Source organism: Mustelus asterias, chromosome 25 (assembly GCF_964213995.1).
Source record: "Mustelus asterias chromosome 25, sMusAst1.hap1.1, whole genome shotgun sequence".
Classification (NCBI taxonomy): Eukaryota; Metazoa; Chordata; class Chondrichthyes; order Carcharhiniformes; family Triakidae; genus Mustelus; species Mustelus asterias.
This window is the reverse complement of record NC_135825.1, coordinates 5124239-5150260: the sequence shown is the minus strand read 5'-3', so window position 1 is coordinate 5150260 and position 26022 is coordinate 5124239. Positions and strand designations below refer to the sequence as shown.

At 41.8% G+C, this 26022-nt stretch overlaps 1 protein-coding gene across 5 annotated transcripts in view; it reads right to left on the bottom strand.

Annotated features, from left to right (window-relative positions):
* rap1aa (RAP1A, member of RAS oncogene family a) overlaps nucleotides 1-26022 on the bottom strand; it is a 117791-nt gene that overhangs the window by 37426 nt on the left and 54343 nt on the right. For all 5 annotated transcript variants that reach the window (XM_078242003.1, XM_078242004.1, XM_078242005.1 and 2 more), the window contains exons 2-3: nucleotides 15856-15941; nucleotides 6691-6759 (exon numbers count right to left, since the gene is read on the bottom strand). In XM_078242003.1, the coding sequence (XP_078098129.1) occupies nucleotides 6691-6759; nucleotides 15856-15912 (126 nt within the window). In that variant the 5' untranslated portion in view covers nucleotides 15913-15941. The remainder of the gene's footprint in view (nucleotides 1-6690; nucleotides 6760-15855; nucleotides 15942-26022) is intronic.

Genomic DNA, 26022 nt, shown 5'->3' with positions numbered 1-26022 from the left:
TTTGATTTGGAGATGCTGGTGTGTTAGACTGGGGTGGGCACAGTAAGAAATCTCACCACACCAGGTTGAAGTCCAACAGGTTTATTTGGAATCACAAGCTTTCGGAGCGCTGCTCCTTCATCAGGTGAGTCATGTTACAGTTTAGTTTTTTCCTTGGAACACTGAATGTTGATTTCGGAAAGATCTTGTGAAATTTTGTGCTCAAGATGAAACATTTTGGCACCGGGGAAAATGGAGCAATTGCCATGGGTATCTGGTCCCGGTTTCAAATATTTCAGTCATGTTAAATATGCATGGTCAGAAATGTATAACCTTTGGAAGAGTACCCACTACTGCAATGGACTTTTTCTGTGATCTAAATGAAATTGCCAACTAAAACTAAATTAGTTAGAGAAGCTTAATATTGTCATTAAAAAAACCAGAAACCCTACAGTGCAAAAGGAGGCCATTCGGCCCATCAAGTCCACACCGACAACAATCCCACCCCAGGCCCTATCCCCACAAACCCACATTTACCCCACTAACCCACACATCCCAGGACACTACAGGCAATTTAACACTGCCAATCAACCTAACCCACACATCTTTGGTGTGTGGGAGGAAATCCACAGTCACCCAACCGGGAATGGAACCCAGGTCCCTGGAGCTGTGAGGCAGCAGTGCTAACCACTGCGCCACTGTGCTTGTTCTTGTGCAGAAGTGCCTAAGTTAACTCTGAATTTTTATACATTATACAATCAAAATAGCATAGAGATTTCACAGACTGTATAAATACTGTAACATGGTAACAATATTGCATTGGAATGATTATCCATAGTTACAACAATTTCCAGATACCACACTAAGACATTTTACTTCGGAGTTCAGTGTCAGCTGATTACATCTGTTATTGGTTTTATCAAAATTTATGCAAACCATTTTCACTTCTGCATAGCAAATCAGAAATGAAAGTAATGCGCCAATCCTAAAGTCTGCCAGATGACAACATAAAATGGGAAGTTTGAACAGTCCAATATGTCGGATTTCCTTCTCTGCAGTTTCAACTGAAAAAGTTTCATTTTTAAAAAAAAGGAAGTTGGTATTAACTTCTCAAAATTATATAGCATCAAACTTTTGAATCTAGTATACCAGAGCTAACAGCCCTTAGGATAAGCACCATTCCTGCTACATTTCAGTTTTAAACTTAGCAGGGTTAAAACCAACTTCTGTTCTGCTGGCACGTGCCACTTCAGGAAGCACCAACTTGAGCTGGAATACAATAGCAAAAGGCACTGATGGCCTTCTGGTTGTTTGCATACGTGATACTTCATACTATTGCAGACATCAGATTTTGAGGGGCCTTGGGTCACAGTGGTGATCCCACACTCACTAAAGGTGAGGAAGAGGTACTAAAATCAGGTCAACAATCAAATCAAGAAAAATGGGGCAGTTCACAGAAGCATATAATCCCTACAGTGTAGAAGAGGCTATTCGGCCCATCAAGTCTGCACCAACTCGGAGAGCATCTTACCCAGGCCCCCTCCCTATCCCTGTAACCCCACACATTTCCCATGGCTAATCCATCTAACCTACGGAAATTTGGACACTATGGGGCAACTTAGCATGGCCAATCCACACAGTCGGATGATGTGTTTCATATAGGATAAAAAAGGTTCCCATTGGTGGTTCCTTGTTGTTGGAGATCACTACCAAGCGATCAAGTTAAATGGTGGGCACAGGATTCCCACCTATGTTCACAAGACCCCAAAAGCAACAACTGAGGAAGATGGTTTTCCTTGTTCATTTAAACAGGACATGGGACACCCTGGCAACATCCCCCCCCCCCACCCCCAATGCCTACATGACTGTATGGTATTGCACCCTGCAATGCATTTATGGAGGGGCTAGTCAAGTACATGATTGGGAAACAATTGGAAGGCAATGCTGTTAGGGTTACAAGATGGGTGGGAGGAAGCTTGAGCAGAGCATAAGCAACAACACACCCCCACTGGGCCAAATGGCCTGTTTAGGCATTGTAAATGGCATATGATTTTATTAAGTGAGAACAGCGAGACTGAAAACCTGTAGGTCAAGTCTTTCAATCAAGTAGATTGTTGATTGCGATTTTCTGCACTCCCACTTGTTCATTACAAATGACACCATAGATATATTTAAATTTATTTTCAAATCTGTACTGCTCAAGCCTCGCTGCCCCTGACTGTGCACTGATCCAGCAAAACGCAACATGACAGCAATTATACTGAATTCAAATCAAACTACCTTTCAATTAGACAAACAAACAAATCTATATTCATACAGTAGTGATATGCTGCGACTGTAACCTACACCACCTTACCTCATAACAGGGGCAATCCCAGCTCACAGGCTGAGCTGCTGTTGATCTTATGGGTCAGAAGTCATAGTATCATGGGCCTGCCTAACTAGAAAGCTCCTTAAAAGGAGCTACTTCACAACAGAAAGCGATGGGGGTAAGAGGAGGAGGATTGGGCAAGAGGAGCAAATGCAGCAAAGAGAGTCCCAGGGTCTGGGGGAGGGGGGAGTCATAGGCAGGGACAGAGGTGGGGGGGGGGGCGGGCGGTGTTATAAGCTAGAAATCAGAGGAGGGGTCCAGAAGATAGGGAGCAGAGAGGGGTCACAGACTGGGGTAGACAGAGGGTGGGGGGGGGGGGGGTCGACTGAAAATTTCCAAATTGCAATCGATAGATATTCAGAGAATCCTACAGCAGAAAAAGTAGGCCATTTGCTCATCACACCCATGTTGGTGTTTTGAAAGAGTGGTCACATTAAAGAGAGCTATGACTAATGAACAAGGGTGTGAGCAAGTTCCTCATATCCAAGTAATTGGCCAACATCCCTTTAAAATGTATGGCATTAGTTTCCGCCATATTTTCAAGTAAAACATTCCAGATCCTGTGAGTGATAAAATGTCACCTCATCTCCCCTCCAGATCTTTGGCCAATGCTTTTGAATCTAGTCCACCAAGTTACTCACTCACCGGAGGAAATCATTTTCCTCTATCTGCTAGATCAAAACCTCTCATTGTTTTGAAAAACCTCTTCCGCCACCTCTTAATTTTCTCTGTTCTAAGGAAAGCAGTCTGAAACCGTATCCACCTCTTCTCATAACTGAAGTTCGTCATCACTCCAAACTTCTTTGAAATTCCTTCAGTATCCTTTCCAAACCTTTAGATCTTTCATGAAGTGTGCTGCCCAGAATGGTCTACAGTACTTCATTGGAGGCCTAACCAGGGATTTAAAAAGTTATTGTATGATCCCTTTGCTTTTACATTCTATTCCTCCATTTACATACCTATTTTCTTTGCCAAATCACCTTATCCACTTGCTTTGCCGCTTTTAAAGGTGTGTGCGTGAGAACACTAAGCTCACTTACAATCTAAAGCCATCCCATATATAGTCTTTCCATTAGTCCTTCTAAAGTTCATCATTTATATATTTCTCCAAATCAAAATGCCATCAGCCACACTTCTGGCTATTTCACCATTCTGAAGTCTATAACTACCAGTAGCTGCTACTGTATGAAGTTTTCAAATTGTATAAAACTTGTCAATATCGTGTCCTAAATCCAAGTCTGGAACCATAGAACAAAAGTCAGGTAATGAAGGAAATGTCTAACTGAATGGAGGAACAGACTTGAAGGGCTAAATGACCACCTCCTTTCGGTCACAAGCTGTTTTGTTTGAAAATGGAGAGTGTAATATGTAGCTGTGGTACAAAAACAGAAAATGCTGGAACTCAGCAGGTCTGGCAGCACATATGGAAGGAGAAAATGGAGTTAACATTTTGAGTTTGTATGACTCTTCTTCAGAGATATGGTAACTGGTTACACAAGACTGTTTGGCAAACAGAAACTGCACTGAATACAATCTAATTTATGGGCACTGTATTTTAGAATGCAACATACTTTCACATTCACTTTTCTCAAGCTAAGCTGATAAAGTATGGACACTAGAAACAATTGTGACCTAAACAGCTAATTTGGGGTGACTTAGCATTTTTGCAGCATGGAGATCAGGAGACCACACTGCCACAGTGCAATATTAAGAGGTTATCAAACTGATCCCTCAACAATGGAAGTCCAACACAAGCAAAATATTGCAGATGCAGAAATAAAAACAGAAAATCAAGGAAATACTCGGGTCATATTATACTTTCTTAAACCGGTTACATCTGTAACCATTCCAATTCTGAAGAAAGATCAACCACCTGAAACGTTAACTCTCTTGACAGATACTGCCCGGCTTAGTTCCAGGGTTCCCCGTTAGTAACGCAAGTCAGTAGGTTTAAATGGGCGCTTACTGCAGATGGATAGTAATGGAGAAATGGAGTCAAGGAGCATGAAGGGAACAAAAGAAAAATCAAGATTCAATATTAAGAATTTTGCTGATCTTCTAGGATTTAATCTATTCATGATTTAGGAAAGCAAATTTTTAATTTCTAAAAAAGGTGTGTTTTTGCATTGCTTGGCTGTCAAATAGAATTCTATAGTGCAGGAGGAGGCCATTCAGCCCATTGAGTTTGCACCAACCACAATCCCACCTGGGCCCTATCCCCATAACCCCATGCATTTACCCTAACTAATCCCCCTGACACTAAGGGGGAATTTAGCACGACCAATCCACCTAACCCGCACTTCTTTGGACTGTGGGAGGAAACCCATGCAGACACGGAGAGAATGTGCAAACTCCACACAGACAGTGACCCAAGCCAGAAATCGAACCCAGGCCCCTGGCGCTGTGAACCAACAGTGCTAACCACTGTGCCACCCAAATGTCCAGAAACCACGTCTAAACGCTTAGGATTTAATGATTCCAGTGCTCCCACTGGCCCAATAAGGAGTTCAAACACACACTACCATCATTAACAACCTAGGCCCAGAGAAGTTTGACACAAATTTATAAAATATTTTATCCCTAAGCTTCAAGTACCCACCTCCATCATACAGTGCTCATATGGACATTGCTGTTCTGTGCAGAATCCAGATAGCTTACCAGCATAAAACACTAACTGACTTCACGTTACTTACCTGGTCGGGATCAGGTGATTAGCTTGTTGGGTTATCTGAAGCCAGGTGCACAGAATCCCAGCCCCAATGCCAGGTTTTTCTTTCGAAGTGGCACTGAGCTAAGAATTCTATCGGAACACGGGAGTATATAAAATACCCGGTCAGCTTTTGGGCAACTCCCAACAATGTCACATCTACTGCACAGTGTTGCTTGCTTCAAGGTGGTCATGGTGAACTTTCAGCTTGGACGACTACAGATCTTGTGGTAATGGTTCATCAATGATGGTGTTATGTTAGAGAGCTAACACAATCGTGTTGCCCTGCCTGGTTTGGGTTGCAGAGTCTGCAGCACAAAAATAACCCTTGGGCCTAATGGGTCCATACCTACATTTATATCGCAAACCTACATGTTTATTTCACAAGTGTTTTCCCCACCCTTTTATCCAGTCTGATCAATGTAGAAATTTCTTCTATTTCTTTCTGCCTCATGTGCTTAACCAGCTTCCTTTGAATTTATCTATGCTATTTGCCTTAATTAATCCTTTTAGAGCACATTTGGGTAATGAAGTTCATCCTGAATATTTTATTGGATTTATTAGTGATCATCTCATTTTTATGGCTCTAGTTTTAAACAGCCCCACAAATGGAAATACTTTCTCCAGATTTACCCTATCAAACCCTTTAATTACCTTAGAGGTATTTATATCATCTCTCTCCAAACCTTTTTTCCTAGAGAAAAGACCCTAGCCCATTCTGTCTTCCCAGATAATCATAACCCCTTGGTTCCACCATCACCCTTGTGAATTTTTTAGGCAACAGGCTATAAGCAGACTAGAGAGGACTGACTTTTTAAACCAAATGACTACAGAATGAAACTAGATTCCTTACAATTTAAATTTTAAACAGACGGATAAATAGCAAGTGCATTCATCCACAATTCTGTTAGAATGCTCTAAGTGATGATTCATGTCACTTTGCCTCAATCACAATCTGCAAAACATTTGCACAAAACTGCAGTTAGCTCCTTAAAAATAGCATAAAGATTAGCACTATCCACAAGTTCAAAAGCTTCACTTTCCACATGTTCAGTGGCTTAGACCGGAGTTGTCCAGTATGTTACTCATGTGGCCAATTAGAAATTCAGGTATAGGCAATAAAAGTGTTTGATACACAAGTCATTGGGAAGGTGAACTCAATACTCGTATCTGCATGATGTTTCAGTTGTAATAGTATAAGATAAAGGCTGCCCTCCCAATCATTATGCTCAAAGCTTACAGTTTCTCTTTTCTTATGCTTCACATCAAAGTGAATAACCTAAAGATGAGAAACCTTTCCAAAGGGTTGTGAACCTTGAGAATTCTCCATTCCAGAACCCTGTGGATCAGCCATCGTGCATTGTGAAAACTGTGGTTAATAGGCTTTTGGATTCCACAGGGAATCGAAAGACGGGGCAGTAAAATGGAGTCAAGGTCAGAAGATGAGCCATACCTGATTGAATGGCAGAAACTCAAGAGGTCCAATAGCCTGCATCTTTTTATGCATTGGTCACATTAAAATGGAGCTGTAGCCACCTGAGATGGCGCAATGAGTTTGTCTACGCAGAAAGGTCATGTACACATATGCCTTCTCTCTCCCCCAGGCCCCCCAACCACGCTCATCATGTCTCACCTTTCTGTAGGAGTCTTCTATTGTTGGGTCATACTTTTCAACAAATATTCCCTGGACAAACTGTACAGTCTGAAAGAGGGAAAAACAAAATAGATCAGTAAATGAGCACTTAAAAACCGTACAACTCTAGTTTGTGCATACCTTGTGTTGTGGACACTACTCTTTAGGGAGGACATGAAAACTTTGGAGATGGTATGGAAGAGATTCGCGAGAGGTTCCACGGATGGAGGATTACAATTATGTGGGTAGGGTACAAAAGTTGGAATTGTTCTCCTTAGAGATTTGATACAGATGTTTAAAATTATGAAGGCTTTGGATACAGTAAATTAAGATAAATTGCTTTCAGTTGTTGGAGGGTTGATAACCAAAAGGGCACTGATCTATGATTGACAGAGTGTTTGGGATTTGGAATACTCTGCTTAATAAGGTGGTGGAACCAGATTCAATAATAACCTTTAAAAGGGAATTGGAATGAATGCCAAGGAGAAAAGATTAGATGGATATTGGGGCGGGGGAACTAACTGGATTGCTCTTCAAAGGGAAGGCACAGACTCAATGAGTTGAATAGCTTCCTTCAGCACTATTCTATGATTCAACGCAGCGTCCTCCAAGAGGTCAAAAATGGGAAGAAAACGTACAAGACTGAAAATGTTTAAGCCGCCAGGCTCAGAGTACAAAATAACATGCACTTGCACACATTCTGCTTCAGAGGCAAATGAGGCATCTTGCTTATTGAGCACCACAGATGAAAAATAGGACATTATAATCACTGCCACATAGTTCTAAAAATTAAAAGTCATAGAAATAGCTGCTAGAACAAGATTAAAACTTTATGCAGCTTTCAGGCGCTGTTTGTGTAGATGCTCATTATAGAGGTCTGTAAATTACAACCAAGGTTTATTTATACATTGCACTATACAAAAGAGCACTGGTTCAGTATCAAAAGAAATACCTGATTAGTGAACATCACCAATAACTAAATATCGATTTTGCTCAAAACAAAGATGACATTTGCCAGGTATGGGTGAAATCCTTAAAATGAATAATGGCTGTAGGGAAGTCTCAATAGGCCGTAAAGGGTAATCTGACAGATTAAACACGTTGGCCTGAGTTCCCTAACTATAATGCTGATGGGTTAGCTGTCAGGAAATCTAAACCAATAATTACAAATGTAAGGTGGTGGCAGCATAGTGGTACTGTCACTGGATTGGCAATCCAGAGGCACAGGGCATAACAACATAAGAAATAGGAGCAGGAGTAGGCCATCTAGCCCCTCGAGCCTGCCCCGCCATTCAATAAGATCATGGCTGATCTGATAGTGGTTTAGTTCCACTTACCCGCCCACTCCCCATTACCCTCAATTGCCTTATTGTTCAGAAATCTACCTGTGACTTAAACATATTTAACGAGGTAGCCTCCACTGCTTCAATGGGCAGAGAATTCCAGAGATTCACTACCCTCCGAGAGAAGGAGTTCCTCCTCAACTCTGTTCTAAACTGACTCCCCCTTATTTTGAGGCTGTGTCCTCTAGTTCTTGTTTCCTTTCTAAGTGGAAAGAATCTTTCTGCCTCTACCCTGTCTCGCCCCTTCATTATCTTATATGTCTCTATAAGATCTCCCCTCAGCCTTCTAAACTCCAACGAGTACAGGCCCAGTCTACTCAATCTCTCCTCATAAGCTAACCCCCTCATCTCCGATATCAACCTGGTGAACCTTTTCTGTACTCCCTCCAAGGCCAATATATCCTTCCGCAAATAAGGGGACCAAAATTGCACACAGTACTCTAGTTGCGGCCTCACCAGTACCTTGTACAGTTGCAGGGGAATGCCCTGGGGACCCAGGTTTGAATCTCACCATGGCTGAGGGTGAAAATTTTAAAAAAAACAATAATCTGAAATTAAAGGTCTAATGACCACCATGAAATCATTGTAGATTGCTGTAAAACAAAACAAAACTTCATCTGGTTCGCTAATGCCATTCTCTTGGTCTGGCCTACACACGACGCCAGATCCACAGCAATATGGTGGAGATTGAAATGGTCTTTCAAGCCACTCAGTTCAATTGGGATGGGCAATAAATGCTGGCCCAATTGGCGACACCAACCTCCATGAATAAATAAAAATGAAGATGGGTTGCAACTACACACAATTCTCGCCAAGGACACCTAAAATGGGTGATTCTCAACTATGAGAAAGTTTAAAATTAAAAAAGGCTAGCAGCTGTGGAGAGACAAAAGTAGTTAACCTTTGCAGGTTAATGATCAGGAGATTGATTTGAATGAGAGAACTGGAGCATCTGCTTTATGTTTTATATGAAGTTTGAATTGATTAATAATTCAATACAAATGAATTCTTCTTTAACATGAGCCGTTCTGTGTTTCAGAGAGCATGGTGGATATTGAATCAATTTAATCTTGGTGGTTAAGTGGCAGGCTATCCAGGAGCTGTATTGTTTTGTGTCCAAAGTTGAAGCACATGAAATAAAAAAGGAAAGTGGCAGCAAGTAGCAGGAAAAAGCACTGTTGAACGTTTCCTTTCTGAACTGAAGATCTACAGTACGGTTCCCAGGGGTCAGTACTAGGACCACTGCGTTTACTGACATATGTATATGCCCTAAACTTGGGTGTACAGGGCATAATTTTCAGGGTACAAAACTTAAGTATTGTGAACTGCTAGGAGGATAGTTCTAGCTTTCAAGACGACATGGACAGTCTGGAGGAAGCAGTAGACATGCAACTGGTGAAATTTAACCTATGTTGATAGGAAGGACGAGAAGCTATATAAACAAGGGCTCAATTCTTAAGGGATACAGGAACAGAGATCTGGAGGTAAATGCGCACAAATCGTTTGAGGTGGTAGGGCAGATTGAAAAATTGATTCAAAAGACATAGGGGCTTTATAAATAAAGCCAAAAGTTACAGTGAAGCTTTACAAGCCCAACGAGAATAGCTACTCAATTCTAGGAACTGCACTATAGGAAAGATGAGATGGCATTAGCAAGAGTGTAGAAAAGATGCACAAGCATGGTGCCGGGGAGGGTGAGGGACTTCAGTTAGTGGATAGAAACCGGGTTTGTTCTCCTAAAAAGAAAGTTGAGCAGAGAATTGATTAGAGGTGTTCAAAATCACGGAGGGGTTTAAACAGACTGGATAGGGACAAATTGTTCCCATTAATGGAATGGTCAATTGAAGGTGAATGGGCAAATCAACTTGACATAAGAATCATAGAATCCCCACAGTGCAGAAGGCGGCCATTCGGCCCATTGAGTCTGCACCGATCACAATCCCACCCAGGCCCTATCCCCATAATCCCATGCATTTACCCTAGCTAGACCCCCTAACACTAAGGGTCAATTTAACATGGCCAACACACCTAACCCACACATCTTTGGACTGTGGGAAGAAACTGGAGCACCCGGGAGGAAACTCACGCAAACACGGGGAGAACATGCAAACTCCACACAGGCATTGACCCAAGCCGGGAATCGAACCCAGGTCCCTGGCGCTGTGAGGCAGCAGTGCTAACTACAGTGAAATATAAATTAGTAAGGAAAACCCTTATAATTTTTTTTAAACATGCAGTCTTAAGAGTGTAGTGGAAACAGATTCAACCATGGTTTGACAGAACTGGATAAACTGAAGACAATATTTGCAAACCAGGGGGGAGTGGAACTAGCTGAATGAGAGCTGGCACAGACATGGTGGGTTGAATAGCTCCTATACTGCAAATGCTGCTCTGTTGCTCTTTTCTAGGTCACTGTCAAGTTGCCCTATATTTTTTGCACCAGTAAAATTTTTGTATGCCCTGCACGAGTGACAAGACCAGCACACCAAATCTAAGCTTCACTGAAACAAACAGAACACAGACCTACAAGGGTATGCTGCTTTAGATGTCAGACTGCTTCAATATGAAGACCTCAGTATATAGCGTAAAATGAATTTGCAAAAAAATAAATAGGAAGGGTGTTGTTTGTTCACAGGATCTGGAAAGATGTTTCAGAAGCCAACAAGGCTAAGTACACTTAAAAAGCTGACCATATGTCAAAGAAATAAAACTGACAGGTGGCCCATAGTTTGATTAAATTGTTAGGCACTGAATATAGGAATATTTCATTTAGCTCGCTTCCATTTCACCAGCAGCAGCACTAGAGATAAACTAACTAGTCACAATATTTGGAGTACAGCTGCCAACTAATGTAAAATTGAATGGAATCCGAGCAATTGGATGCTTCAGATAGTTACACACTAGAATGCACTGAATAGCAAAGCAAGGCACATCAGGCACTGAGCAACTGTTAGGCAAATCAAGTTGATCTGCAAGCAGGCGTGAATCACACCTTTGAAGTTACAAATGTTGATGTTTACACCGGATACCCGACCAGCTGTTGATTCAGCACGTACAGAACGAAACACAACTGACATCCACTGCACAGACGCTCTCAGCAGCCCAGGCTGCAACAGCACCATTCTCAGTTTTGTTTGAAACACCCAGGGTATATGACAGGTTATGGGGATGGATCAGGGGCAAATCATAACTGGGCTGCCCCAGGAAATTTCCACTTAGTCAGAAGGGTTCTGACAAATGATACTTAGAGATTATGTAGTTCATTAAAATTCTGAACAAACCAAACTAGATGTTTTCCTATTTGGATTGCACAGCTGGTTCTGCACCCGTGTCGCCCAACAATCAAAAGGATATTCGAGGAGATTATGGAGAGAAACTGTAAAACAGCAACCCCACATCAGCCATAAAGTGGAGAAGGGGTAAGAGCATAATAGCGATTCACAAATTTGGGAGGGACTGAAGATAGATAACTAAGGGTGCTTAGACTAGATCATACAGTTAGAAAACAAAGTAATAAAACATAGTATCCAGACTGCCAAGTAATTCAAAGAAAGAAAACAATGTGGATAATAAGACAAGCAATGTCCTAAGAGCCAGGAAAGCATCAACCTGACCAAGGAAAGTCAGTGTACCAAGGATGGCAAAAGCTCTGTTTCCGATGCAGATGTGGAATTTTGAGGCCAAGACCAGGGACAATTGAGAAATTACAACGAAGCAATTGACAGGTTGCAATCGGTCAATCACCCACCCTCAATGGACTGCATACACCAAGGACATCAGAGTGAAGTGAGAAATGTCAGGCATCCTTAGGGAATAAGTGAAAACAGGCCATGAAATGTGAACACTGAAGCAAAGAAATGGGATGGTTTGCTGGGTACTGCAAGGCTTACAACAGAGCGAAAGGGGGAAAACATTAAAGCTGCTTGCGCTCAACATGGCTACCACTTCATTAAATCAGGAACCATAACCAGCAGACAAAAACCAACTAGACAGAAAAGTAGAGAATTTCCTAATGTAATTAATTCACAATTTAGAGGAAAAAAAGTTGATGTTACTGTTACTCATTATACAGATATATTTCTAATTAAAATACAGTCAATGCACAAAAGGGTATAATCCCTGGCATAGCTGGGGGGGGCTGACAATTTGTGGACAAAAAAAACCATCAAGAAATCCAATAACGTATCAAACTGATTATGGACTTTATGCTGTTAGGAAAGTATCTAAAGGAAAAACTATTCACTGGGGGAAAATATTGAAATTTAAACAGCGAGAGGCAATGCTCTTGGCTTTATTTCAATTACTGATGAAAAACTGCGTTCAATTTGGAAGATTCAGGGACATGCTTTATCAAATCACATTATCTGTTGATTCAACTTAATGAAACTTGTTTCAGAGCAAGGGTTATAAGGTGCAAGACTAAATGATTAATATCATTGCAAGTCACACCGTCATACCTCAAATGCAGTTTAATTTAATGGCTTATTCTTTTAAGGTTTTCTGCTTATTGGTCCAGCAAGTAATAATACTTCAAGAATTCACATTTACAGGGCATTTCATATCCTCAGAATAATGAAAAGCACTTTACACCCAATGGATGAACCTTAATGTAGGTCAGTCACTTAAGGAAACAGCAGCAGTCAATTTACAGAGAAAAGTCCACAAACAGCAATGAGAGAAATGGCCAATCTGTTTTGGTGGCTTCAATTGAAGAACAAGGCTTTGATGCCCACTTAACAGGTACATGTGCAGATTCAATGTCAAGTCGAATTTCAAGTAGCTACAGTAGTACTTCCAAGTTTTATTTATTAATGGGATGTGGACATCACTGGCTAGGCCAGCACTTATTGTCCATCCCTAGTTGCCCTTCAGAAGGTGGTGAGCCACTGCCTTGAATTGCTGCAGTCCAAGAGTGCAAGTACATCCACAGTGCTGTTAGGCAGGAAATTCCAGGACCTTAATATAGCAGGTGAAGGAATGGTGATATATTTCTAGGTCAGAATGATTGGAGGGGAGCTTCCAGGTGGCATGTGCCCAGGTATCTGCTGCCCTCATCCTTCTAGATGGTAGCAGTTGTGGGATCTGAATGTGCTGCCTAAGGAGCCATGATACTTTCCTGAAGTGCATCTTATAGACGGTACACACTGCTGCCATTGTTCATTAGTGGTGTTTGTGGCAAGAGCTTCAATTGAGCTGGCTGCTGTGTCTGAGTGACAGCTAAGAACAAAGAACAGTACAGCACAGGAAACAGGCCCTTCGGCCCTCCAAGCCTGTGCCGCTCCTTGGTCCAACTAGACCAATCGTTTGTATCCCTCCATTCCCAGGCTGCTCATGTGACTATCCAGGTAAGTCTTAAACAATGTCAGCGTGCCTGCCTCCACCACCCTACTTGGCAGCGCATTCCAGGCCCCCACCACCCTCTGTGTAAAAAACGTCCCTCTGATATCTGAGTTATACTTCGCCCCTCTCAGCTTGAGCCCGTGACCCCTTGTGATTGTCACCTCCGACCTGGGAAAAAGCTTCCCACTGTTCACCCTATCTATACCCTTCATAATCTTGTACACCTCTATTAGATCTCCCCTCATTCTCCGTCTTTCCAAGGAGAACAACCCCAGTCTACCCAATCTCTCCTCATAGCTAAGACCCTCCATACCAGGCAACATCCTGGTAAACCTTCTCTGCACTCTAACGCCTCCACGTCCTTCTGGTAATGCGGCGACCAGAACTGGACGCAGTACTCCAAATGTGGCCTAACCAGCGTTCTATACAGCTGCATCATCAGACTCCAGCTTTTATACTCTATACCCCGTCCTATAAAGGCAAGCATACCATATGCCGCCTTCACCACCTTCTTCACCTGTGTTGCCACCTTCAAGGATTTGTGGACTTGCACACCTAGGTCCCTCTGTGTTTCTATACTCCTGATGACTCTGCCATTTATTGTATAACTCCTCCCTACATTATTTCTTCCAAAATGCATCACTTCGCATTTATCCGGATTAAACTCCATCTGCCACCTCTCCGCCCAATTTTCCAGCCTATTTATATCCTGCTGTATTGCCCGACAATGCTCTTCGCTATCCGCAAGTCCAGCCACCTTCGTGTCATCCGCAAACTTGCTGATTACACCAGTTACACCTTCTTCCAAATCATTTATATACATCACAAATAGCAGAGGTCCCAGTACAGAGCCCTGCGGAACACCACTGGTCACAGACCAGCTCTCCCAATTTTGGCACAAGCTCGCAGATGGAGGACTTTGCAGAGTCAACAAGGCTAAGGTGGCCATCATTTCCAGTGTCTAGGTCAATGCCAGGCAGCCCACCCAGTTTCACCCCTTTTGTTTTCCTTTGTGGCAATTAGATACAACCAAGTGACTTGCTAGGCCATTTAAGAGTCAACCACATTGCTGTGGGTCTGGAAGCACTGGTTTGTGTATTGCCTAGAGAATGTATCTGTCCAGCTGAGACACAATTAAGACAGTTACAGCAGCCACTGAGACAGACTTAGATATTGCCATTTGTGGGAAGGACTAGTACTAGGGGACAGTTTAAGAATAAGAGGCCTCCTATTTAAGACTGAAGATGATTTTTTTTTCTCTCAAAGGGTTGTTATAGAATTTTCATTCTCTAAGCAGTGAAGGCTAGGGTCAGCAAGGCAGATTTTTGATAAACAAGGGGTTCAAGGGTTATGGAGTGGTGGCGGCTGTGGCGGTGCAGCTGAGATCACAACCTGATCAGCCATGACCTTATTGAATGGTGGAGCAGGCTCAAAGAGCTGAATGGCCTACAAGACCATAAGACATAGGAGCAGAATTAGGCCATTTGGCCCATCGAGTCTGCTCTGCCTTTCAATCACGGCTGATGATACTCTTGCTCCTATGCCCTATGTTCATATCTGTACACCTAGATCAAGGTACTACAGGGCAGAAATTTATATTGGCTGGTGGCATCTCCAATCAACTGCTCTTATATTCACTTCTATTGGCTGCATTGCAACTCTATCAAGTGCACTGTATAATGGACAGCCAATCGATACAAAATTTTCACAATGTGCATTTAACACAATAAAGCACCCCAAGACTCTTCACAGGAAAATTAACAAAAAACTTATCAAGTCACACAAGATGATATTAGGAAAGGTAACAAACTCTCGGTCAAAGAGATAGATTTTAAGGGAGAGAGAGAGAGGGATAGAAAAGCAGATGTTTTAGAAAGGTGTTCTAGAACTTGGACTAAGCAAATGAAACCACATCTGGCAATTATCCAATGAAAATGGGGCTGTACGATAAGGCCAAAATTGAAGAGTGCGAAGATCTCAGATGAACGTAGAGATGCAGGAGGATTACAGATGTGGAGACGAGGGGCTAGGCTGGTATTTAAAATAATAAAAATGGTAGAAATGCACTGCTGGAACAGATGCTCGCACAGTGGGGATAGGAGCGAACAGGACTGCATCCAAGTTAGGGATAGACAGCAGAATTTTGGATGATTAAGTTGAAAATGTCAAAAGTGGGAACAGATAAAGACATGGATGGGGATTTCAGCACACAGATGGGGCAAGGCAGGGGAAGATTGTGTTCTTATGGGGGCTGAAGTAGGTTGGTCTCGATTATATCAAAGACATGGGTTGGGAACCTCAGGTTAAGGCCGCAGGTTAATGATTCTAAGCTGCTGAACAAAATCACTACAGTTCAGTTCATACCAACTCAATCTGAACACCGGAAAAGTTGCAACTTTCCCAATCCTCCCATATATATGCACTGGAGTAAAACTATAAATAGGACAACTGACCTACTGTTAGTGCTTCTATTGGTACTTACCAGCGCAGACTTCCCCACACCTCCTGAACCGAGGACAACCAGTTTGTATTCGCGCATCCTGTGACGTTGTTGAACAGCGTCACTATCTGCAAGATAAAAGTACACCCCATTTAGGAACAGCAAGACACTATCCATAAAGCATGCATTTTGTGTAGAACTTAGCAATCATCTGCATTTTCCACCATCACTGGTGAATTAAACTGCTGCATACGAAAATTAAGAGGGAGAGAAGATTACTTTCAATTTAAGTCTCCAGACAAGCACTTGGCAAAAAGCAAGCCAGGTTTTTAAATATAATCTGTTCACCACAATCTACAAAACCCAGAAAAAAAAAGTTTCTCTTTCCATATCTTTAACAAACCCCACACAGAGGAAGAAAAACATGCCGACAGCGACTGACATCACCACTCCCAACTATGGAGATTTTCCTTTGTGGCTCTTCAAAACTGAAGCAGAGTTTTCCAACATTAACAATGCGGCAATGTCAAAGAGAACAGCATGCACCCAAATATTCTAGTCTTACAGGGACAGTTCAAGCCAACAGCTATAGGACTCTTATGTAACATACCCTTAATGCAGATCACACAATTACATGCAACACTATCAAATCAACAACATCTCACATATACCCCACATAGTATTCATGTATAAATACCAACAAATCCAAGGAACTAATACATCCATGGAACAAACATTAACCCATAATTTGAACTTGGGAAATGAAAGAATGGAAAGAACATTCAGAGTTCACCACAACTCTGACAGCATTTGCTTATATATAGCAGTGCTATACTGGTGCAAGTACATCTCGCAGTAAAATCTCTTTCCTGTCACCTGACCGCACCCTGATCTTGTGTCCTGTTAGAAACACTCTTCCTGTTCCATCTTACGCAGCCCACATCAATAGCTGGCAGCCATAGTCACCAGTGGCAACAGAACATAAAACTCTGAAAAAACCGGTTTTGCACTCAAGTCTGCTCTGAAAAGAACATAACCCGCCGCTTAAAAATAATCAAATAGTCTTGACGCCACATCAATATGCTTCCAGGTCTATTAGATTTACTGAGCATATTGGTAATCTACTACAGGAAATACTGGAAGGGGATTTTTTTTTTAAAAATGCAGCGAGTTGTTATAGCCTGGAATACACCGCCCAAAAAAAGATGTGGAATTAGATGCAACAGTAACTTTCAAAAGGGAATGGGGATAAATATTTGAGATGGAAATATATGCAGGGCTGTGGGGAAAAGGATAGAGGAGTGGGTTTAATGGCACAGATCTTCCAAAAAGAACCAAATGGCCTCAGAGCTTCACAATCCTGCTTGAACATCATTCATGCAACACTCAAACTCAAAATTCTCCCACTATCAGAGACAGACTTGTAATCCCTAGCACCATGCAACTCAAAAATACTCTAGATAATTCAACTGGAAGAATAAAAATCTATAGCTGCTTTTGTCAAATAAAAATTGCAAAGACATCTGACATGCCCATTATACTGCAGTGAAATCCCAATAATACCACCAAGGGGACTTTTAAAATCAGTATAGTAAAGATAGTGATAGTGAGCTATGTTACATATCAAAGCAATTAAAGTAGGTCACGTCTCAATCACATCCTCCTGCCTTTATAAATAGAGGCTTCATCACATCATAATTTACTGACCGTCTCAATACACTGATCAGTACCAGCTCACACTTGAGGCAAACTCATTTTTCATGCTGGTTTACTCATGCACGAATCTGAGACCTGTGCGTTCATCCTTGAAAAGAGCAAGCCCTTGCCATCAGTGAAAGTTGAAAAGTGATGCCAGAGCAAGTGCAGAATACTGTTAACAAGGTAGTACTTACATTATGATCCATTATATTATATCCCCTTTAGCAATGGCAATTTGGCTACCAAAACCTCAAAACTTTGGAATTACACATTAACTAATGGCTCACAAATTGATTTGTTTGTAATCCAGCAGGTTTGTAAATATCTGGTTCTTGGTACAAATTCTACGTTTGTAGAATGTATCTGTTTAAATGTGCATGAAACCATCAAAATTGTCTCCAAGGACCGAGTTGAATAATCTGCCTCAACCCATAAGGGATGGTTATTTCAATCCTGCAACATGGGTTTTCCAGAGATGCCTGACATAGGACATGACACAGAGCACAATGATGAGAGCACCCCTGGTTGTACAAATTCTCACAATTAGAATTTCAAATGTGCAAGTGAGCCAGGTTACCCTATAAGCAAGTGTCCACTGAAATTCGAACACATTGAAAAAGACATTGTAAAAATTATTTTCATTCTAGTGAACAGAGGAACAAATCTGATCCATTGAAAGAATCTTCAATAACACCATTTCTTCCCTGTACAAGCAAGGATAATCCTCAAGTTCTCTATCAGTCCCTCCAGCTTTTCAACTTCTTCAATCCTCAAGACCAACAAGCCAATTTGGAAATTCCAACCATTTGATTGGTTGCATCAGCCTCCTGCTGACATCCTCCATCTATCTCGCAACCTATTTATCGATTACAGTTCAGACTTCAACATCATTATCCCAACAAAACTCATGTCCAAATTCCGTGGCCTAGGGCTCAGCTCCTCCTTCTGACTGGATCCTAGACTTCCTAACCCACAGATTGCAATCAGTAAGGATAGACAACAACACCACCTCTATGCTGGTACCTCAAGGCTATTTCTTCAGCCCCTTAATATACTCCTTATACATCCATGACTGTGGGGCCAAATTCCACTCCAATTTCATTTTTAAGTTTGCTGATGACACCAGCGTAGTTTGAGGATCTCAAACAATGGCAAGACAGAGTACAGGAAAAACAGAGAATCTGGTGAAATGATGCGACGATAATCTCTCCCTTAACGTCAACAAAATGAAGGAGATAAACAACAACTTCAGGAAACGTAGTTGAGGACATGCCCCGGTCTACAATCAACGGTGATAGAAGCAGAAATGGTCAACAGCTCCAAGTTTCTTGGTGTCCAGATCATCAACCACCTGTCCTGGCCCCTCCACGCTGATGTTAAATTTCAGAAAGCCCACCAATGTCTGTACTTTCTCAGAATGTTGAGGAAATTCAGCAAATCCACTACAACTCTCACCAACTTTTACAGATGCACCATAGAAAGCATCCTTTCTAGATGCATCACAGCTCAGTGGCTCCTGCTCTGACCAAGTCCGCAATAAACTATAAAGGGTTGTGAACATAGCCCAGTCCACCATGCAAACCAGCCTCCCATCCATTGACTTCACCTATACTTTGGAAAAGCTCCCAGCATAATCAAGGACCCCACGCACCACAGACACATTTCCATTGGGAAAATGATGGAAAAGTCAGATCACATACCAAATGACTCAAGAGCACCTTCTTCCCTACTGCCAGACCTTTGAATGGGCATACCATACATTAGTGATCTTTCCCTAGCTATGACTGTAACACTATATTCTGCATCCTCTTTCCTTCTCTCCAATGTATTCTACAAACGCTGTGTTTTGTCGGTATAGCATGCAAGAAACAATACTTTTCACTATATCCCAATACATGTGACAATAATAAATCAAAATCATCAAGCTCCATTTTCTATGTCCTCCACTCCATTTTAACTCAACTCCTAAACTCCCAACTACGATTCACTAGTTCAGCGCTGCTTGGCAGGACCAGCAGCCTCCATTGATGACTTCCCTCTTTAAAAAGCACACCTCCAAGACCCTCTTGAACCTGGACATGCATTTGAAGTGCAGTAAACTTCAAGGCTACAGGTCAACAGCCCAAACTGGGATTAGGTCAGCTGCCTCCTGGTCAGCCAGAGATGACACAATGGGGTACTGGGCCTCAGCAGTGTAAATTTGCGATTCCATTGTTCGACCCTAAACTACTTAATGATTTCAATTAATCACCGAAAGGGATTGTTTTTGGTTCACTAAAATATATTCACTTTATGCTTAGTCTTTTGCTGAAACTCGAAGTGGCAGCATGATACCATTCACAATGCAACACCATGCAATTGTCAAGTCCCACACAAACAAATATAGAAACATAATTGTGTGTGTTTATTATTGAATCTGAAGTGTCATTTATGACTGAGGTTTCCAGTGCAGTGCTCTAAGGCAGCCATTTCCCATCTGGGACTGAAAATCAGTTGTCTTTCATTAAAAGTTGCAATTTAAGATCAGTAAACTGTGGGGGAAAAGTAAAAGTACTTTGTTGGCTATTTACTGATGTGCAGGTGAAAGATCCTTTAATCAAAGTAGGATGTCAGACCAGTAGATGACTTGCACCAATTGATTAAGTTGGGAACCCACATCTACTTTTGTTTGACTTCACTGTTACAGAAATACTAATTGCAAATTCTGGTGACATTTTATCACTTGTAGTAGAAAATACCAAGTTTTATTTTCTAATCAACCACAAAAATACTTTGCATAAGTACTTTTTGGTATTTCTCTCAAGAGACACCCGAGAGAGAGAGAGAGAGAGAGAGAGAGGGTAAACCATCTTAAACTGACTTAGAATCCAGAGCCTGGAGAAATATTTTAAAGATTTGTAAAACGGCTAAGCTTCCCTCTGCAACATTTGGATTCCCTCCCTGGCCTGCTGTTGCGTTTCCCCTCTCTGTACTGCATTGCAGAACACTTATTAGTTCCGCTTCTGGCCATTTCCTCCCATGCTGCAGATCATTTTTTCCCCTCAGAAAATATGCCTTTTTATGGAAATGCGTCGCCTCCTGACTCAGAATTGCAGGCAGCTAAGAATCCTCCGCAGGGAGTATGTGCAAGATAATTTCTGTGTTTGAAAGTCGCTGGAAAAAAACAGTTCAGCTGATGATGCAGCTTGGAGTAAACACAGCGAATTGCATGTTTACATTTTACAAGCTGAATCTTGGCTAACCCGATGAACAGATCAGCTCAAAGGCAAAATGACATCACTCACCAATTATCTTTTGTCAAGCAGCCTCTTAGCAAATCTTCTTCTCCATGTAAGGTCATGGAATACAAAAACTGCATAAATGGAACAACTGGTTGGGGGGGGGGGGGGGGGTGTATACACCTTCCAGCAATTAAATCACTTTGCCATCTTTGATTATATGCAAAAAAGATAAAACTACCAGCCAATCACATGGAGAATCTTGAGATGCGAGGGCTTGTTGGGGGGGGAGGGGGGGGTGGCGGAGGGAGAGAGAGAAATGATTTGACCTGGTATTCACACTCAAGACCATTTTCTTTTAAAGTCAGTATATTTCTTTTCGCCATTAGAAAGTCCAATGTTTACACTTTAAATAGAAGCTACATTAAATGAGAGAGAAAAAAGCAATGAAATGGAAAGCTCGTGCAGAGCACATGAAGTGAACAGGGAGGCTGCAGGACAGAAAGTGGGGCAAGGGTGGCAAAGGCAAGTAAACTGCCTCAGATGGAGTCAGGAGGAGGGGAAAGAGATGCAAAGATGTAAAAAACCTTTCCTTAAAATGAGGAACAACAAACTATGATTGCACTGACCACTGAAACTGCAGCAAGGTCAGACAGCAGTGGCTGACACTAGTGGTGAATGGGGTATTTAATTTATTAGTCCATGCTAAATTGACCCTAGTAGCTGGGGGATTAGCAGCGTAAAAAAGTGGGTGGGGTTACAGGAATAGGGCCTGGGTGGGTGTGGTTGATACAGACTCGATGAGCGAATGGCCTCCTTCTGCACTGTAGGGATTCTACAATTCTATGATTTATTCACCATTGTGACTGTACATCTCAGCATGTAGCACCTCCAGTTATATCTTCACCTGCACTCGCTTATTGGAGCCGCTGGGATCAGGTGTGGTGTGGATCGGATGCTGCGCTTGGTTGAGGTCATTGGGTTACATTTAAGCTTCATTTGAAGCAATTTTTAAAAGCGGCATCTCGGCCTTTTGGCTTGGAGGTGGTGAGTCTGCACCTACTCCAATCAGCTTGGCTCATGTAGATCAGGCCTAAGACAGATGTGAAGGCCCTGTCTTGTCAGCTTGGATCAGAAATGTCTCAACTTTGAGACTCCGAATTGGACTTGATTTGATTGAATTGGAAAAGTACAAAACAAAATTAATTAGTCACAAGTAGGCTTGCATTAACAATGCAATGGAGTTAGTGAAAATCCCCTAGTCGCCACACTCCAACGCTTGTTCAGGTGCACTGAGGGAGAATTTATCATGGCCAATTCACCCAAGCTGCACATCTTTGGACTGTGGGAGGAAATCGGAGCGCCCTGAGGAAACCCATGCAGACACGGGGAGAATGTGCAAACTCCACACAGACGGTGACCCAAGCCGGGAGTCGAACCCAGGTCTCTGGCGCTGTGAGGCAGCAGTGCTAACCACTGTGCCACCCTAAGCTGTAAGGTACAGCTAGCATGAGTTTCTCTCGTGTCAGGAAAAAGTGGTGTACTTTCAGTTGAGCACTTGGAATTTTTAATGGAACTAAATTGGGTTAATCGGGCCGAAGCAGATGATGGTAGCCAACAAATAAAATGCACACAAGGATAAAATAAAGGTAATGTTGCCATAGTCCCAGATGACCACTCCCTCGAAGGGAAAGCTGACTGATAGTGATTTAACCGAGGATCACCACACCTGAGGCGAGAGGCAAGTTTGAGGAGGAGGGGGCCTTCATGAATAACCTCAGCCGGTACAGGGATTGAACCCACGCTTTGGCATTGCTCTGCATCACAAACCAGCCATCTAAGCTAACCAACCCCTCACATGGCCACACTGAAAAGTTACATCCTGCTCCTGTCAATGGAGCTTGAAGAATTTTAGAAATCAGGAAGAATTATTATTTAGGCACAATAAACATCAGTTCTCCTTTTGAGAGAATATTAGCTGGCATTTTAGCGTTAGTAAGAGTTTTAACAACACCAGGTTAAAGTCCAACAGGTTTATTTGGTAACAAATGCCATTAGCTTTCGGAGGGCTGCTCCTTCGTCAGATGGAGTGGATATCTGCTCTCGAGATTGGAGAGCAGATTTCCACTCCATCTGACGAAGGAGCAGCGCTCCGAAAGCTAATGGCATTTGCTACCAAATAAACCTGTTGGGACTTTAACCTGTTGTTAAAACTCTTAACTGTGTTTACCCCAGTCCAACGCTGGCATCTCCATATCATGACTACCATTTTAGCATTATCACAGAGCTACTTACAGGTACAGTATAACTACCACTGCAGGTACAAAAATAAATGATTGCATTATGGAAAGACTGACATTGGAGTTTTTACTGAAATGGCTTGTTTTAACCCACTCCACTTTGGAAAAGATTACATATTTTAAAATGAACTTAAAGCAATCAAGGTCCTGGCTAATCGTATATCAAGTTCCAAAATGATACTTATTGACTACACTGTTGCTACCCTGTAGCGTACAGAATTTCACTGGAATCCACTGCATATTTTCAAACAATGCCAGTAGTAACTATAAGCAAGAATACTACCATTCATATCTCATGTGGCCAGCTCAGAGGCTTGGCAACATTCTTGGAAACTGTTTTTCTTTAAAAACACAAGACGACTTGAAAAATTGATTGGTATTTAAAAGGACATCAAGGAATTGATGTGTATTATTTTCCAGAGTGGATGTGTTTTTTGTTTGCTTTGCATTATTTAGAATTTAAATCATGACTTGTAACATCAGGTCCCCAGGTCTCTCTTTTTTTTTAAAAAATAAATTCAAAAATTAAAAAGCAATCCAAGTGGAAGAATATTGGAAGTACTCCAAGATCAAAAATGTAACAGGTCTTTGATTGGGAATGCAAAAATTTAATTTGATGTGCAATGCAAACTTAACCTGTTCCGTACCAAGAAGTTATATGCTGACCTTTAGCATGACAATCACAAGCACACAACTAACAATGCAATTACTGAATAATGCCAGGATTCAGAGAGTGGGTGTTAAGCTTTTGACAAAGGAAGCAAGTGTGTTATTTACTGATGTATACAGTGCAAAAGCATTTATTTTGTGTCAAAAACATATCATTGGCCATGCCATCAGTGGCCTGAAACATCAGCCCCATCAATAGCTGATTACATGCTTCCTTAGACTTGTACAGCCATTTGCAATGACTTAATGTAATATTCCCCACTCCCTGACACTGACCTAGAATGTTGGGTTTTATAACATTGGTGAAGGTCATGTACAAGTGAAAAGGAAATTGATCACTTCAAAATAGCCAATATTAAAGCCTTATGGACGGCCCGTAGGAACACAAGAACAGTAGACCATTCAGCCCCGAGCCTGGTCTGCCATTTAACTAGATCATGGTTGATCTTCTACCTCAATGACATCTTCCTGCACTATTCACATATCCTTTGATGTCATTGTTATCTAGAAATCTATCGACTGCTGCTTTGAACACACTCAACGACCAGAGTCCTCTGGGGTAGAGAATTGCAAAGATTCACCGCCCTCTGACGAAATTCCCCATCTCGGTCCAAAATGGCTCATCTCTTATCCTAAGACTAATGTCCCCCGGTTCTAGAATCCTCCGCCCCTACCCAATGGAAACATCCTTCCTGCATCTACCTTCTCAAACCCTGTAAGAATGTTGTACATTTCAATGAGATCACCTCAACTCTAGAAAATAGAGGCAGAGTCAAAAAGAGGCAGTTCCTCAATCTCCCCTCGTAGGGAATTCCTGCCACCCCAGGGGTTTGTCTGATAAACCTTCAATGCACTCCTCTCTGGCCAGCATATCCTTCCTTTGGCAAGGAGATGAAAACTACACACAATATTGCATGTGTGGTCTCACCAAGGCTCAAACTAGCAAAAAGACAACTCAAAATCCAGACTCCTTTCTGACAGGCAAAGCCCATAAACATCTTTCTCCAGTCACACCTGGTATGCCTTTCTTGCATACCATCAGAATAGGAACTTGCATTCAGCAATCTTATTTCTAACATGCTACTTCTAACAGGACAAATCAATCTGCTGCATATTTTTAGACATTAGAGGTCTGACATATTCACCAAAATTTGCTGAAATCGTTGGTGCAGATCGACATTAAATGCCTTTGTTTTCAAGATCTGAATTTGGTTCTTGCCCACAAACAGTGGGATTAAAAGTCTGCAGGCTGCACATTTTTGCCAGATCATACTGGAGAGTCCCAGATCCATGGGCATAAATTCTTATTAATATCAAAGTGAAAAGTTTGATCAAGAGGAATTGATTGATGCTTTAAATACATTACTGTCCCTCTACACAAACTGGTTTGGATACCTGTCAAACAAGACAAATCTCTCTGCTGCCGCCATATCCATTTATGATGTTTCGGAATTACTCACTGGCCTTAATTTAAGTTGGAGAGAAAATAACTGCTCAACAAATTTCTCAGTTTCTTTTTAAAAATAGAAAGCCTATAAATCAGTCAGTCAATCTGAGCTGTGATCAATCAGCTCAAATGATTTAAAAATTAGTTCATTAAAATTGAGGCAATGGATTTGATACAACAAGCAAGCCCAGCAGCAGTTGGGCCGAATCATTTCATGATCAATACGGTCGGTCATCCATTATTACATTGAAAATCTTTTTAAAAGTCACGAGGTATTTCCACTCCTGGAAGTACTGTATAATGAAGGATGTTCACATGTTTGGCACAGTAAGCCTAGTTTTCAAAATAAAGTGGACCAAGAAAACAGAGCAGGCAGACAAAAATAATAAAATCTTGCTAAAAATGCTCGAGCGCAGCTACATACACAGGGAAACTAACTGCGCAGTGTGGTCAGTGTGCATCTGAGAGGAGTCACTCACTGCAAGGACTTTATCACTCAGGCAATATGGTGTGGAGTCCCACACCACTTCATAAATAGTGCTCGAGGGGATTAGAAGAATGTAGCTTTATTCATTTATGGGGTTGCCCCTGAAATACAGAAGTGCAGTTATTTTCAAAAAGCAATTTCAAACCGTTCAGATTAGTGCAATCTATTTTCAACATTTAGCTTCTTATTGGAGCCATCGAGAGTGTATGCAAATTGTAAATGACTCAAGAGCACATTGCATTATAAGCTCCTCGCAGCTTACGCGAGTGAATTATTTGCATTTATTATATTACACGCCGAATGACTGGCACCATTTTGCCAGCTTCGTGCGCATGACTCCACTCCAATTCAGCGGTGTGATCGAGGAGAGTGCAGCTAAACACCATTAGA